Genomic DNA, 13,252 nt, shown 5'->3' with positions numbered 1-13,252 from the left:
GACAAAATTCAGATGATATAGCTTTATAGATTAGAGGTTGTAATTGCTATTTACTACCAATTTATTTCCAATTGCAATTGGAAATATTCCTGCTTCCGCTCAACGTATGATAGCTTTTACAACTTTATTAGCTAGGAGAGCTACTGGAAGGATCGAAATCCACCTGCTGTTTGTTTGTTTGTTTCAAACGGTATTTCATATATAAAGTTTGATTTATATGTCTGCACATTATGGATCCTGCACATCACACTGTTAAGGGAAATGAAGGGGTTGACTGTTTAGCAACAAAAGCTGATAAATGTTAAGCTGTGGATATAGACCTTCCACTTAGCAAATCAGAACCTAAAGGGTTGGTACTGTTAAGAATTAGGGGCTTACAGCAAGATTTGTAGGATAATGGATATAAGGACAGACACTTTTACAGAATACGTAAACCTGTTGGGTTTAAAGAAGAAGGGCTTAAAACAAGGGAAGGAATGATATTGACGCAACTTAGAAATGCCCACACAATGCTTAATTATGCCTTGTATCTAATTGGAAAACCATTCTGTGTCGTGTATATTTTGTCATTATGAAACTGTCGGAACACATACCATTTCAAGGTAAAGTGTATAAGGCTGAAGAAAAATCAAATGCAGTCTTCAGTACAATCTTTGGGAGGGTAGATAGTTTTCAGATAAAAACTTTAATAAATTATGGGACTGACTTTAAATTAATTCACAGTTTGAACTGGAAAACGGATGTAATAATTGTAGTGTCACAATTGTATCGGGGACTTCAATATGCAAAATGATTTGGAAAAGTCACATGTATCAGTCTCGCAATGGAATAAAGGGAATTACAGAGGCATCAGAGAGGAACTTGCCGAGTGAATTGGAGGAGAATTCTGCATGGATGATGGCTGAACTGAGGTGTCTGAAGTATCTGGGAATAGTTTACAAGGCGCAGAATACACGTGTCCCACAGAAAAAGTTCTCAAATGGCAAGGCTAGACATCCGTGGCTGACAAGAAGTTAAGGACTGTGTTAAACCTAAGAAAATGGCATATAAGGCAGCAAAGGTGAGTGGGATGTTGGATTATTGGGATGCTCTTAAAATCCAACAAAAGGCAACGAAAAAAGCCAGAAGAATGGTCAAGACGAAATATGAGGGCAAACTGGCCAATAATATAAATCAGGATACTAAAAGTTTAGTTTTCAGTTACATGAAGAGTGAAAGGGAGATGAGAGTTGATACTGGACCACTGGAAAATGATGCTGGTGAAGTAGTAATGGGGGACAAAGAAATGGCAGATGAACTTAATGAACAATCTTCACTGTCTTTTCCGGTCAGCACCGCCCCCACTTGTCCCATTTAACCTCTCTAAGTGCAGGTGTACTTTAAGCACCACTAGTCACAGGCCTCCAGTCTGAGAAGCAATCACCCACTGCCACTCTCTGTCTTCTCCCACACAGCCAATTTCAAATCCAGTTTACAACCTCTCCCTGGATACCTAGTGTCTGAATCTTCTGAACTAACCTCCCATGTGGGACCTTGTCAAAGTCCTTGCTGATGTCCATGTAGTTTACATCCACAGCCTTTCCTTCAACTAATTTCTTGATAACCTCCTCGAAATTTCATTGAACATGATCTACCACGCACAAAGCCATACTGACTATCCTTAATCAGCCCTTGGCTGTCCAAATACTTGTATATCTGATCTCTCAGAACACCTTCCAATAATTTACCTGCTACTGATGTCAGGCTCACCGGCCTGTAATTACCTGGTTTACTAATGGAGCCTTTTTTAAACAACAGAATAACATGAGCTCCCCTCCAATCCTCCTGCACTGCACCCGTGGCTGAGGACATTTTAAATATTTCTGTCAGGGCCCCTGCAAATTCTACACTAGTCTCTCTCAAGGTCCGTGGAAAGATCGTCAGACCCGTGGGATTTATCTACCTTTATTCGCTGTAAGGCAGCAAGCACCTCCTCCGCTTTAATCTCTAAATGTTCCATGACACTACTGCTTGTTTCCTTTCCTTCCATATACACTCTGCCAGTTTCCTGAGTAAATACTGATGCAAAAAAAAAACTGTTTAAGATCTCCCCCATCTCGTAAGGCTCCACACACAGACGACCACTCTGATCTTCTACGGGACCAATTTTGTCCCTTACTATCCTTTTACTCTGGATAGTAAATAGTAAATAGAAGACCCTCATGTCTTCTTTTTGCCTTCCTGATTTCCTTCTTTAGAATTTTCCTACATTTTCTATACTCTTCAAGTACCTCATTTGCTCTTTGTTGCCTCTACCTGCTATACACCTCTCTCTTTTTCTTAACCAGATCGCCAATATCCCTTGAAAACCAAGGTTCCCTATGCCTGTTAACTTTGTCTTTAATCCTGGCAGGAACATGCAAACACTGCACTCTCAAAATTTCGCCATTTGAGGCCTTACACTTACTGAACACGTCCTTGCCAGAAATTTTTTTATCACAATCCACTATTCCTAGATCCTTTTTCATTTCCACAAAATTGGCCCTTCTCCAATTTAGAACCTCAACTCAAGGACCAGACCCATCCTTATCCATAATTAACTTGAAACTAATGTCATTATGGTCACTGGACACAAAATGTTCGCCTACACATACTTCTGTCACCTGACCTGTCTGGTTCCCTAACAGGAGATCAAGTATTACATCCTCTCTTGTAGGTACCTCTATATATTGATTTAGAAAACTTTCCTGAAAACATTTAATCCAAGCCATCTAGCCCCTTTACACTGTGCAAGTCCCAGTCGTCAAAATCCCCTGCTATTAAAACTTCCTGTTTCTTACACCAGTCTTCTATCTCTCTACAGATTTGCTCCTCCAATTCTCTCTGACTATTGGGCGGTCTATAATACACCCCTATTAGTGTGGTCACACCTTTCCCGTTCCTCAGCACAACCCATATGGCCTCTGTAGACAAGCCCTCCGGGCTGTCCTGTCTACGCACAGCTGTGATGTTTTCCCTGACTCGTAATGCCACTCCTCCCCCTTTCATCCCCCCCCCCCCTCTATCATGTCTGAAACAACAAATATTTCTATCATAAATAAACCATAGGTGGGAGGTTATCTTTTTGTATTAATGTATTAAAAATAAATTATAAATTCTACCAATGGAACCTCTTACTAAAGGATTCTCATTCACAATATTATCCAACAAATCAGATTCTTGCATATATGGAAACTTAGATAATTATTTTTGTAAAAAATGTCTAACCTGAAGATATTGCAGTAAGTATGAGAGAGAGAATACTTGCTAATTAACTCTTCAAAAGTCATCAATCGACCATCACAAAATAAATGAAAATAAAAATAAATAAATCTGCAAAAAAAAACAGATCCCCTTAATAACTAAAGATTAAACAAGTTTGGGAGAGAGAACTTAATATGACCTTTGTTAATGAAGATGGTCAATTCTTCTTTAATATGTGCCAATCAGTGTTTAATTCAATTCAAAATTGTTCACTGTTACTATTTAACAAAGGAGAGACTGTCCAAAATATTTCCTAACATAGACAATTATTGTGATAGGTGTAAAACTGAAGTAGCCACTTTTTCACATATGTTCTGGTCATGTTCTTCATTAAAATCTTTTTGGAAATCTATTTTCTACAATATCTAAAGCTCTGAAAATTAATTTACAACCTAATGTACAAACCTTTGATTTCTGTCTATACATGCAGTCCTCGCATGACCTTTATCCTCCTCCACCTCACTATCTGCTCTAACACTCTGGTTCCCCTCCCTCTCCAAATCTAGTTTAACCCCCCCCCCCCCCCGGTGCAGCACTAGTAAATCTACCCGCAAGGATGTTAGTTCCCCTCCAGTTCAGGGGCAAACCATCCCGTCGGAACAGGTCCCACCTTCCTGGGAGCAAAGCCCAATTGTCCAGATACATGAAGCCCTCCCTCCTGCACCATCTCCTTAGCCACGTATTTAGCTGAACTCTCCGCACGTTTATAGTTACTGGGACTTAATCCTGATGCCGGTCCCGGGACCCGACCCGTTTACAGACCCGGAGCGGAACCGGAGCAGATTCTCAGCCACTGGTTTCCATCCCAGGTCGCAAAGAAAGGATGAAGTTTCCCCGTGAATTTATTCCCAGTGAATGTGTGGAGATGGGACTTGGTCTCCGCATTGTAAAATGAAACTGCCCCGGACTCGTAACTAAGATAAACTCCCACCCTCCCGGGGATGGGGCCAGCAGGGAGACGGGACTTGCGGAAGGTGAGATCACCGAACACATCACAATCCCGATGTAAGACGTCATTATACCGCCTAATGATCCAATATCCGGACTCCGGTCTCAGACTGAACTCTCCCTTCCTCTGCACAGACTCTGCGGCGACCCCCAGCCACCAGTCCCGAATCCCCGTCACGTCCACCTCCCAGTAATGTCTCCCCGATGTGAATCCCTCCGATCCCAGCACACAAGCCCAGCTTGTGAATCTCTCCCCGGTGTCAGGGAGATTCCTCCAGATCCCGGTCCGTCTCACACTCTTCCGATCCTCAGATACCTCGAGCCGCGGATTCGCTGTTTTCATATCCAGGGTGACAGAGACTGGGGGGAGAAGCAGAGAATTAGAGAGTCCCCGGGGATCGTGGGGAGACTCAGGTAGCGCGACCCGGGGATCGGGGGGAGACTCGGGCAGCGCGACCTGGTGATCGGGGAAAGATATAGGCAGCGCGGCCCCGTGGACCGTGGGGAGACTCGGGCAGCTTGGCCCCGAGATCGGGGAAAGGCCGCTGGGCCTCAGGCGCAGTCGGGTTGCCGACACGAACCTTTCCCGTGGTTTGACCCGACGAAAGCGGATGAACAATTAATGTCTCCCCGTTGGTTTTCCGCGGGACGGAGGGCAGAGATTTCCCGATCAAACAGACACAAAATGCTGGAGGGACCGAGCGGGTCAGGCAGCATGTGTGGAGAGAGATGGACAGTCTACGTTTCAGGTCGACATGTTCCCTCAAGAGCAGAAATAAATAGGGGAGATGGACAGCAGAAACGAGTGCGGGAAAGGGGTGGATTAAGATGGGAAGGGGGTGAGTGAATGGATTTAAACAGGAGGTCACAGAGGCTCTTCGGCCCAACTTGTTCGTGCTGACCAGCTTGCTTTAATGAGCTGGTCCCATTTGCCCATTATTCCTTTCCACCTTCCGATACACGTCCCTGGCAAGATGTATTTTAAAACATTGTCACTGTACCCACCTCTACAGTTGATCAAGGGCCCGTTGTAAACTTAGATAATCCACTTCTCTCTCCACTACACCATGATTTTTAGTGTCTCCCACAAACCTACCAACTTTGTCACTTACATTCTCATCGAAATCATTAATATGAATGACAAACAACCCTGCCCCAGCACCGACCTCTGCAGGTCAATGGCCTCCAGTCCTCTGTGTGTAAGAGACACAAGGACAGACGATTCAATAGGCAAGGCACAGAGGGAGACTGACCTAATGCTGGCCAATGGGATGAATGTAGATGGATAAATAGGTCAGCACAGAGGTGATAAGTCGACGGGCACATTTCTATGCTGTACAGCGATGGCTCCGTGAACTGAATGGCTAAGAACCCCCAAACCCCCTCCACGCCCACGGGTGCTGAGAATTCCAAACAGTGACTCCTGACCCTTGACTCCTCAGACACGGGAAACATCCTCGCTGACTCCTGCCTGTCGAGCCCTGAAAGAATTTTGTGTTTTCCTGAGATCTCCTCTCATTCTTCTGAACAGGGAACAGAGAACAGTACAGCACAGGAACAGACCCTTCATTCAATGTTCACATTCATTTGTGAGTGTGAAGTGGGGGAGTGTGGAGGTTAGAGACAGCAAAGGAGGTGATGATGGGAACCAGTAGGGGAGAGATGAATGGCAGATTGAAACAGGAGGGGGAGGGGTGGAAAGCCTGTGGGTGAACTGTGTGTGTAGACGTAATGAGAAGCTGGAGGGGGCAAAGATGGGAGATGGGGATCACTTTGCCCCTTTCCCACAACCCCATCTCCCGCAGCCCCTCATTAGGAAGTGGGATGAATTTGCAGGGACCCTTAAGCATCACAGGTCCTGATGAAGTGTTTCAGTCTGAACTGTCGACTGTTTACTCTTTTCCATAGAGTCTTCCTGGCCAGCTGTTTCCCCAACAATTTGTGTATGTGTCACTCCGCTTTAAAAATACTCAATTATTTGGCCTGTGGCAGATTCACTATCCTGTGGATAAAGGAATTCCTCCTCATCTCTATCCTAAATGGACATCCCTATAGTCGGAGGCTGTGCTTACCGTTCTCGACCCACCCACATCCTCCCAACATCAACTCTCTCCAGACAGGTGTCAGGGAGATCTGGCGAGACCCTTCATCAGGACCTGTGTAGCTTGGGTTACCAGCATCTGCAGATTTTCTCCTGTTTGATTTTTAAAGCAGAAGTTGGTAAGTAAACTTCTTGATTAGTCAGAGTCTCAAAAGTTATGGGGAGGAGGCGGGAGAATAGGATTGATGGAAATAATAAATCAGCCACTCTTCTAAACTCCGGTGAGTACAGGCCCAGAACCATCAAACACTCCTCATGTGTTAACTCTTTCATTCCCGGAATCATTCTTGTGATCCTCCTGGACCCCCTCCAATGCCACCACATCTCTTCCGACAGAAAGGATCCAAAAGTGCTCACAATACTCCAAGTGTGGTCTGACCAATGCCTTATAAAACCTCAGCATTACATCCTTGCCCTTGTATTCTAATCCTCTCAAAATGAAAGCAAACATTGAGTTTGCCAATCTCACCACTGACACAAACTGCAAGATAATCTTCAGGGAATCCTGCAACTGAAGCCCCAAGTCCCTTTGCATTTCTGATAATTGAATTTTCTCCCTGTTTACAAAATTGTCTATGCCTTTATTCCTTCTACCAAAGAGCATGCACAACTTCCCTACCCGATAATCCATCTATCACTTATTTGCCCATTTCCTGATCTGTCTCTGTCCTTCCCCAGATTCCGAGCTTCTGCAGCACTACTTGCCCCTTCACCTATCTTCATATCGTCTGCAAGCTTGGCCACAAAGGCAACAATTCTGTCATCCAAATCATTCTTTGTCTATCTTGGCTTTGTGTTCCTCGAAGAATTCCAACAGATTTGTCAGGCAAGATTTCCCTTTAAGGGAAGGCATGCTGTCTTTACCCTATTTAGTCATGTGCCTCCATGTACCCGAAAGCCTGTCATAATGTACCAATTATGAGTGATCTATGGGGTAACATTCCCACAGAGTCGGAGGTGGGAGAATTCCAAAAGGTTTGTCAGGCAAGATATTCTCTTAACGAAGCCATGCTGACTTGTCCTATCTTGTCCAGTGTCACCAAGTATTCCATAACCTCAGACTTAACAATTGACACTAACTTCTTCCCAACCACAGAGGTGAGGCTAACTGGTCTATAATTGTCATCCTGCTGCCTTCCTCCTTACTAAAAGAGTAGAGTGACATTTGCAATTTTCCAGTCCTCTGGCACCAATGATTTTTGAAAGATCATTTCAAACGCCTCCACATTGTTTACCACTACCTCTTTCAGAACACTAGGGTGCAGTTCATCTGGTCCGGGTGACTTACGTACCTTTAGGTCTTTCAGCTTTTTGAGCACCTTCTCCCTTGTCGGCTCAGGGACAAACTGCTCTAAAAGGCCATCTCTTAGGCATTGAACAAATTCACTCTCCTGAGATCCATTACCAACCTGATGTTCCCAGTTGGCCTGCATGTTCAAATCTCTCATGACTTACATAACATTGTCTTCTGACATGCCTTTTCTATTTCCAGTTGTAACCTGTGGTCCACATCCCAGCTACTGTTGGGGTGACTGTATATAACTGCCATCAGGGTCCTTTTACATTTGTAGCTTGATAACTCAACCCACAAGGATTCAACATCTTCATATCTTATGTCACAACTTTCTACTGATTTACCAGCAGAGCCATGTCACCCCCCTCTGCCTACTTTCCTGTACCACCGATACATTGTGTAACCTTGGTCATTCAGCTCCCGACTGCAACCATCCTTCAGCCACGATTCCGTGATGGCTACAACATCACACCCGACAATCTGTAACCTTATTTTTATACTCCATGCATTGAGATCTAACACTTTGAGTTCTGTATTTGCTACCCTTTTTGATTCTGTGTCCCTAATGCACTGATATTCACCCTGCTGACTGCAATTCTGTACTCGCATCTGTCCGCCCTATCTGACAGTCTAACTGCACGCTATCTTTGTATTTTTACCATCAGTCCTACCCAGCGTTCCTTCACTCTCGTTCCCACCACCCCACCAAATTAGTTGAAACCCTCCCCAACAGCTGTATCGAACCTCTCTGAGAGAATATTGTTCCCCCCCCCGGGTTCAGGTGCAACCCGTCACTTTTGAACAGGTCGTACTTCCCCCAGAAGAGATCCCAATGATCCAAGAAGCTGAAGCTCTGCCCCCTGCACCAGCTTCTCAGCCACACATTTATCTGCCAAAACGTCCTGTTCCTACCCACACCGGCACGTGGGGCAGACAACATTCCAGAAATTACAACCCTGGAGGTACTGCTTCTCAGCTTTCTACTGAGCTCTCTAAATTCTCTCTTCAGGACCAATTTGCTTTTAATTCCTGTGTCACTAGTACCAATATGTACCAAGATATCCGGCTGTTTTCTCTTCCTCTCGGAAATGCTGTGGACATGATCCGAGTCGTCCCACCCTGGCACCTGGGAAGCAACATACCATTCGGGTGTCCCGTTCACGTCCACAGATTGTCCTGTCCAGTCCCCTGATGAATGAGTCCCCTGTCACTACAGCTCCCCACTTCTCCATCTAACATCAGTGAGAGTTGCGGGTTCAGGAGGGGTGGGGTGACGACCTGTGTCAGTCAGAGTCTGCACTCACACCGCACGAAGGACTTGTGTATTTTCCTGACAATCCCGGTCACCGCACTGATACCCGCTTTTATTCCCTACAATATCATCAAGTCAGTATTAAATTCCCAGCTCCTGTGGTAGGATTCAAATTCATGTCTTGGCGTGTTAGTGCATTTGCTTGGGATTGGAACACAGTGGTTCATTTGACAGTCCCGTGTATTGGTTGTATTGTGACCCTGTGCTGGCGTGTCCAGGGGTCTGACATCTCCAGCTGACCATGTGACAGTGATGCCTCCCAGTCGGTGCGGTTGATGTGAAATAAACTTCAGTTCCCCTTCAGTCCATTATCACAGCCAATCTTTGCTTCAACTTGGAACTTAATTGCACAAGGAGAAATGAATCTTTGTAAGTTTTACCTCGATTAATGGCATCAAGTGTTTCTCTCAGCACTGTGTTCAACAAATAAAGGTGATCGAATTTTTCAACCGGTAGGGCCTCATCTGTCACTGACAATTCCTGGACATCGTCATTAATCCTGTAAATATTAAACTGCTGGTTATAAACTGCAATTTTGAACTATACAGGTTTTCAATAAAGAACATGTCCTACCTCCTGTTTCGACGAGCTTCCTCCTGAAATAAATCAAACACAAATCTGATTAGACTTGGACTTATTGTCCATATTCTGTATTTCATCCAAATCATTACAGGGTGTTGAAAATTCCCACTCCTGCAGTCACTCTCACAGACACGGACAATACAGAACCACGGGGTAAATTACAGGGAAAGTTTCTGAATGTCAGACCATTACTGAGAGGATGAAACTTACAGGGAAGACAGGACAGGTTGTCCATTTTCATCTGGATACGACATCAGGGTGATAAGATGTAGGAATTTAAGATCAGTGATGGATTTAATTGTGAGAGGTGGGGGTGATGTACCTGTATTTATGGGAAGAATTGTGGGAGATGAAATTCCAGATGGATTTTAATAATTCCCATAAGAAATTTAGTGAAGAGGAACTCGCTGCCACAGGAGTGGTTGAAGCAGAACAGCAGAGATTGAATGTAATGGGGAAACTGGATAAACACTTGAGGGACCATCGAGTTCGGGACTCTGTTGCTGGGTGTGGTGAGTAGGTGAGAGGAGAATTCTGAAGCAAGGAAATTGATAGAAGATGATGGACCGAATGGCCTGTTTCCGATGGAGACCGAACGAGATGTACCCCAGGCCACTGTGGGAGGAGATTGTTTCTGATGGAGACTGGACGAGATGTACCCCAGGCCACTGTGGGAGGAGATTGTTTCTGATGGAGACCGGACGAGATGTACCCCAGGCCACTGTGGGAGGAGATTGTTTCTGATGGAGATCAGACGAGATGTACCCCAGGCCACTGTGGGAGGAGATTGTTTCTGATGGAGACCGGACGAGATGTACCCCGGGCCACTGTGGGAGGAGACTGTTTCTGATGGAGACCGGACGAGATGTACCTCGGGCCACTGTGGGAGGAGACTGTTTCTGATGGAGACCGGACGAGATGTACCCCAGGCCACTGTGGGAGGAGATTGCTGAGCCTCTGGCGATTATCTCTGCATCATCAATGGGAACTGGAGAGGTTTCAGTGGATTGGAGGGATGCAGATGTCATTCGCTTATTCAAGAAAGGGAGTAGAGATAGCCCAGTATATTATAGACCAGTGAGTGTTACTTCAGTGATTGGTAAGTTGATGGAGAAGATCCTGAGAGGCAGGATTTATGAACATTTGGAGAGGCATAATATGATCAGGTATAGTCAGCATGGCTTTGTCAAAGGCACGTCGTGCCTTACGATCCTGATTGAATTTTTTTGAGTATCAGACAAAGCATATTGATGAAGGTAGAGCAGTAGATGTAGTGTATATGGAATTTAGCTAGGGATCCAAGGGGACATTGAGTTGTTCAACCAGAATTTGCTTCCCCACAGAAGACAAATTGTGTTTGTAGACGGGTCATATTCTACATGGAGGTTGGTGACCAGTGATGTGCCTCAGGAATCTGTTGTGGGACCTCTTCTCTTTGTGATTATTGTAAATGAGCTGGATGAGGAAATGGAAGGATGGGTTAATAACCTTGCTGATGACACAAATGTTGGGGGTATTGTGGATAGTGTGGGGGGCTGTCAGAGTATACAGCAGGACATTGATTGGATGTAAAACTGGTCTGAGAAGTAGCCGATGGAGTTTTACCCAGATAAGTGTGAAGTTGTTCACTTTGGCAGGTGAAATATGATGGCAGACTATGGTATTAATGGTATGACTCTTGGCAGTGTGGATGATCAGAGGGACATTGAGGTCCGAGTCCATAGGACACTCAAGCTGCTGCACAAGTGGACTCAGTGGTTAAGAAGGCATACGGTGCATTGGCCTTCATCAACCATGGGATTGAGTTTTGGAGTCGAGAGGTAATGTTACAGCTATATCGGACCCTGGTCAGACCGCACTTGGAGTATTGTGCTCAGTTCTGGTTGAGTCACGACAGGAAGGATGTGGAGACCATAGAAGGGGTGCAGAGGAGATTTATAATGATGTTGCCTGGATTGGGGAGCATGCCTTATGAGAGTAGGTTGAGTGAACTCGGCCGTTTCTCCTTGGAGCGACAAAGGATGAGAGGTGACCTGACAGAGCTGTATAAGATGGTGAGAAGATTGATCAGAGTCAGAGGCTTTTTCCCAGGGCTGAAATGGCTAACACGAGAGGTCGCAATTTTAATGTGCTTGGAAGCAGGTACAGAGAAGATGTCAGGGTAATAATTTTACGCAGAAAGTGCTGAGTGAGTGAGTGGAATGGGCTGCCGGCAACAGTAAAGGATGCAGATATGATAGGGTCTTTTAAGACACTCCTGGATAGGTATATTGTGTTCAGAAAGATAGAGGACGATGGGGAACCCTGGGTAATTCCAAAAGTAAGGACATGTTCGGCACAGAATTGTGCACTGAAGGGCCTGTATTGTGCTGTAGGTTTTCAATGTTTATATTTCCACGTTTCTAATGTGAAACTTATCTGAAAATTTAAAGAAACATTGAAAGTTTCCCTAATCTTACAAAAACCTGATATACAGGATATTTGATGTGTGGGTCACATTCTTTGTTCTCACGGATTGACAGAGAGACCCCACCACACCAGACACACTCACAGCCTGTGACTGGAACTGGGTGTTAATGGGATTTTTAGAGGATATTGAATGTGATAATTAAGGACACAATTAGTAGCTCTGTGTTATAATCAGAGTAAATGATTTCAAAAAGATTACATTCTGTCCTGGGATGTACAGAAGTTGTGGAAGTCCAGTTTTGGGACAACAACAACCCTGAATAGTTGCATCAATTGTCTGGTGAAAAACAGTTTACTGCCATTTGTAAATGCTGTGTGTAGGATCAACGCATCTGTTTTCTATCTTTGGTAGTATTGTCTGCATTGTATTCCGTGGCACGTGATTGTTATGGTAACTAGTCACGTGTGGGGGTTGTGTGGTAATAGTGAAGGGAATAAGTTACATATTCGTGCTTTGTTCTGGGCAGTTTTGAGCTGAGGACGGATGGATATCATATCGTTTGTTAACCGCTTAGTTGCTGATTAATTTACGATTAATTACGCTGAAGTTTCATTGCTTCATGATTGTCTGTTGCAGATAAAGGATCGAATACAAATCTTCGAGATTTTGGAAGGTGATTATTCGTGTGATTGACGTGTGCGTCATACAGGTCGAACAATCTGTGTGAGGACACCAGCAGCGGCAATTGATTTGTTAGAATTGGCCGCTGTGCTGTGTTTATTTCAAATATACCACTGTTCATTTAGTGCCCTTTGACAGGAACAAATTGAAATATAATCCCTCACCTTGTGAGATATCACACTGTCTTTTTGATCCATCGGTTCCTTTAACTTACTGATTTCCTCCTGAATAACCCTTATATTCTTTTGAAGAGCTAGAAGATTTTTCTCCATTGTGTCGAGAATCCTCTTCTCTTCTTTCCTGAGATCCTTGAGTAAGCTCTGCTCTTTTTCAGTGATAATCTGGCGCAGTTCGGCAAACTGGGATGTGATGTGGGACTGAAGGCTGTGTGACTGTTCCTGTCGAATGAAAGGTGAAGATTAATTTACTGTATTGCTGTGCGTATTTCCTGATGACATTAAGGAGACCATTTGATCCATTAATGTCCATGCCAGCTCTGAAACAATCCCATCACGTTTTCCTGAAACCTATTCTCCCCATTGACACATTTACTCCCACCTGATTCACATCACCCTCCCCCACCCTCACAGGGTTAACTTTAATTAACCATTCATCCAGCACGTCCTTGGGATGTGTCTGAAA

General features: G+C 44.6%; 1 protein-coding gene across 1 annotated transcript in view; it reads left to right on the top strand.

Moving 5' to 3' along the window:
- The window catches only part of LOC140722140 (E3 ubiquitin-protein ligase TRIM39-like), a 66,006-nt gene extending 53,384 nt beyond the window's left edge, over nucleotides 1-12,622 (top strand). Inside the window, exon 5 of the mRNA XM_073036933.1 lies at nucleotides 12,566-12,622. Coding sequence (XP_072893034.1) covers nucleotides 12,566-12,622 — 57 coding nt within the window. The remainder of the gene's footprint in view (nucleotides 1-12,565) is intronic.
- The last annotated feature ends 630 nt before the right edge of the window (nucleotides 12,623-13,252 follow it).

The sequence above is a fragment of the Hemitrygon akajei genome, unplaced genomic scaffold, assembly GCF_048418815.1.
Source record: "Hemitrygon akajei unplaced genomic scaffold, sHemAka1.3 Scf000070, whole genome shotgun sequence".
NCBI classification, from domain to species: Eukaryota; Metazoa; Chordata; class Chondrichthyes; order Myliobatiformes; family Dasyatidae; genus Hemitrygon; species Hemitrygon akajei.
This window is presented reverse-complemented; position numbering and strand designations above follow the sequence as displayed.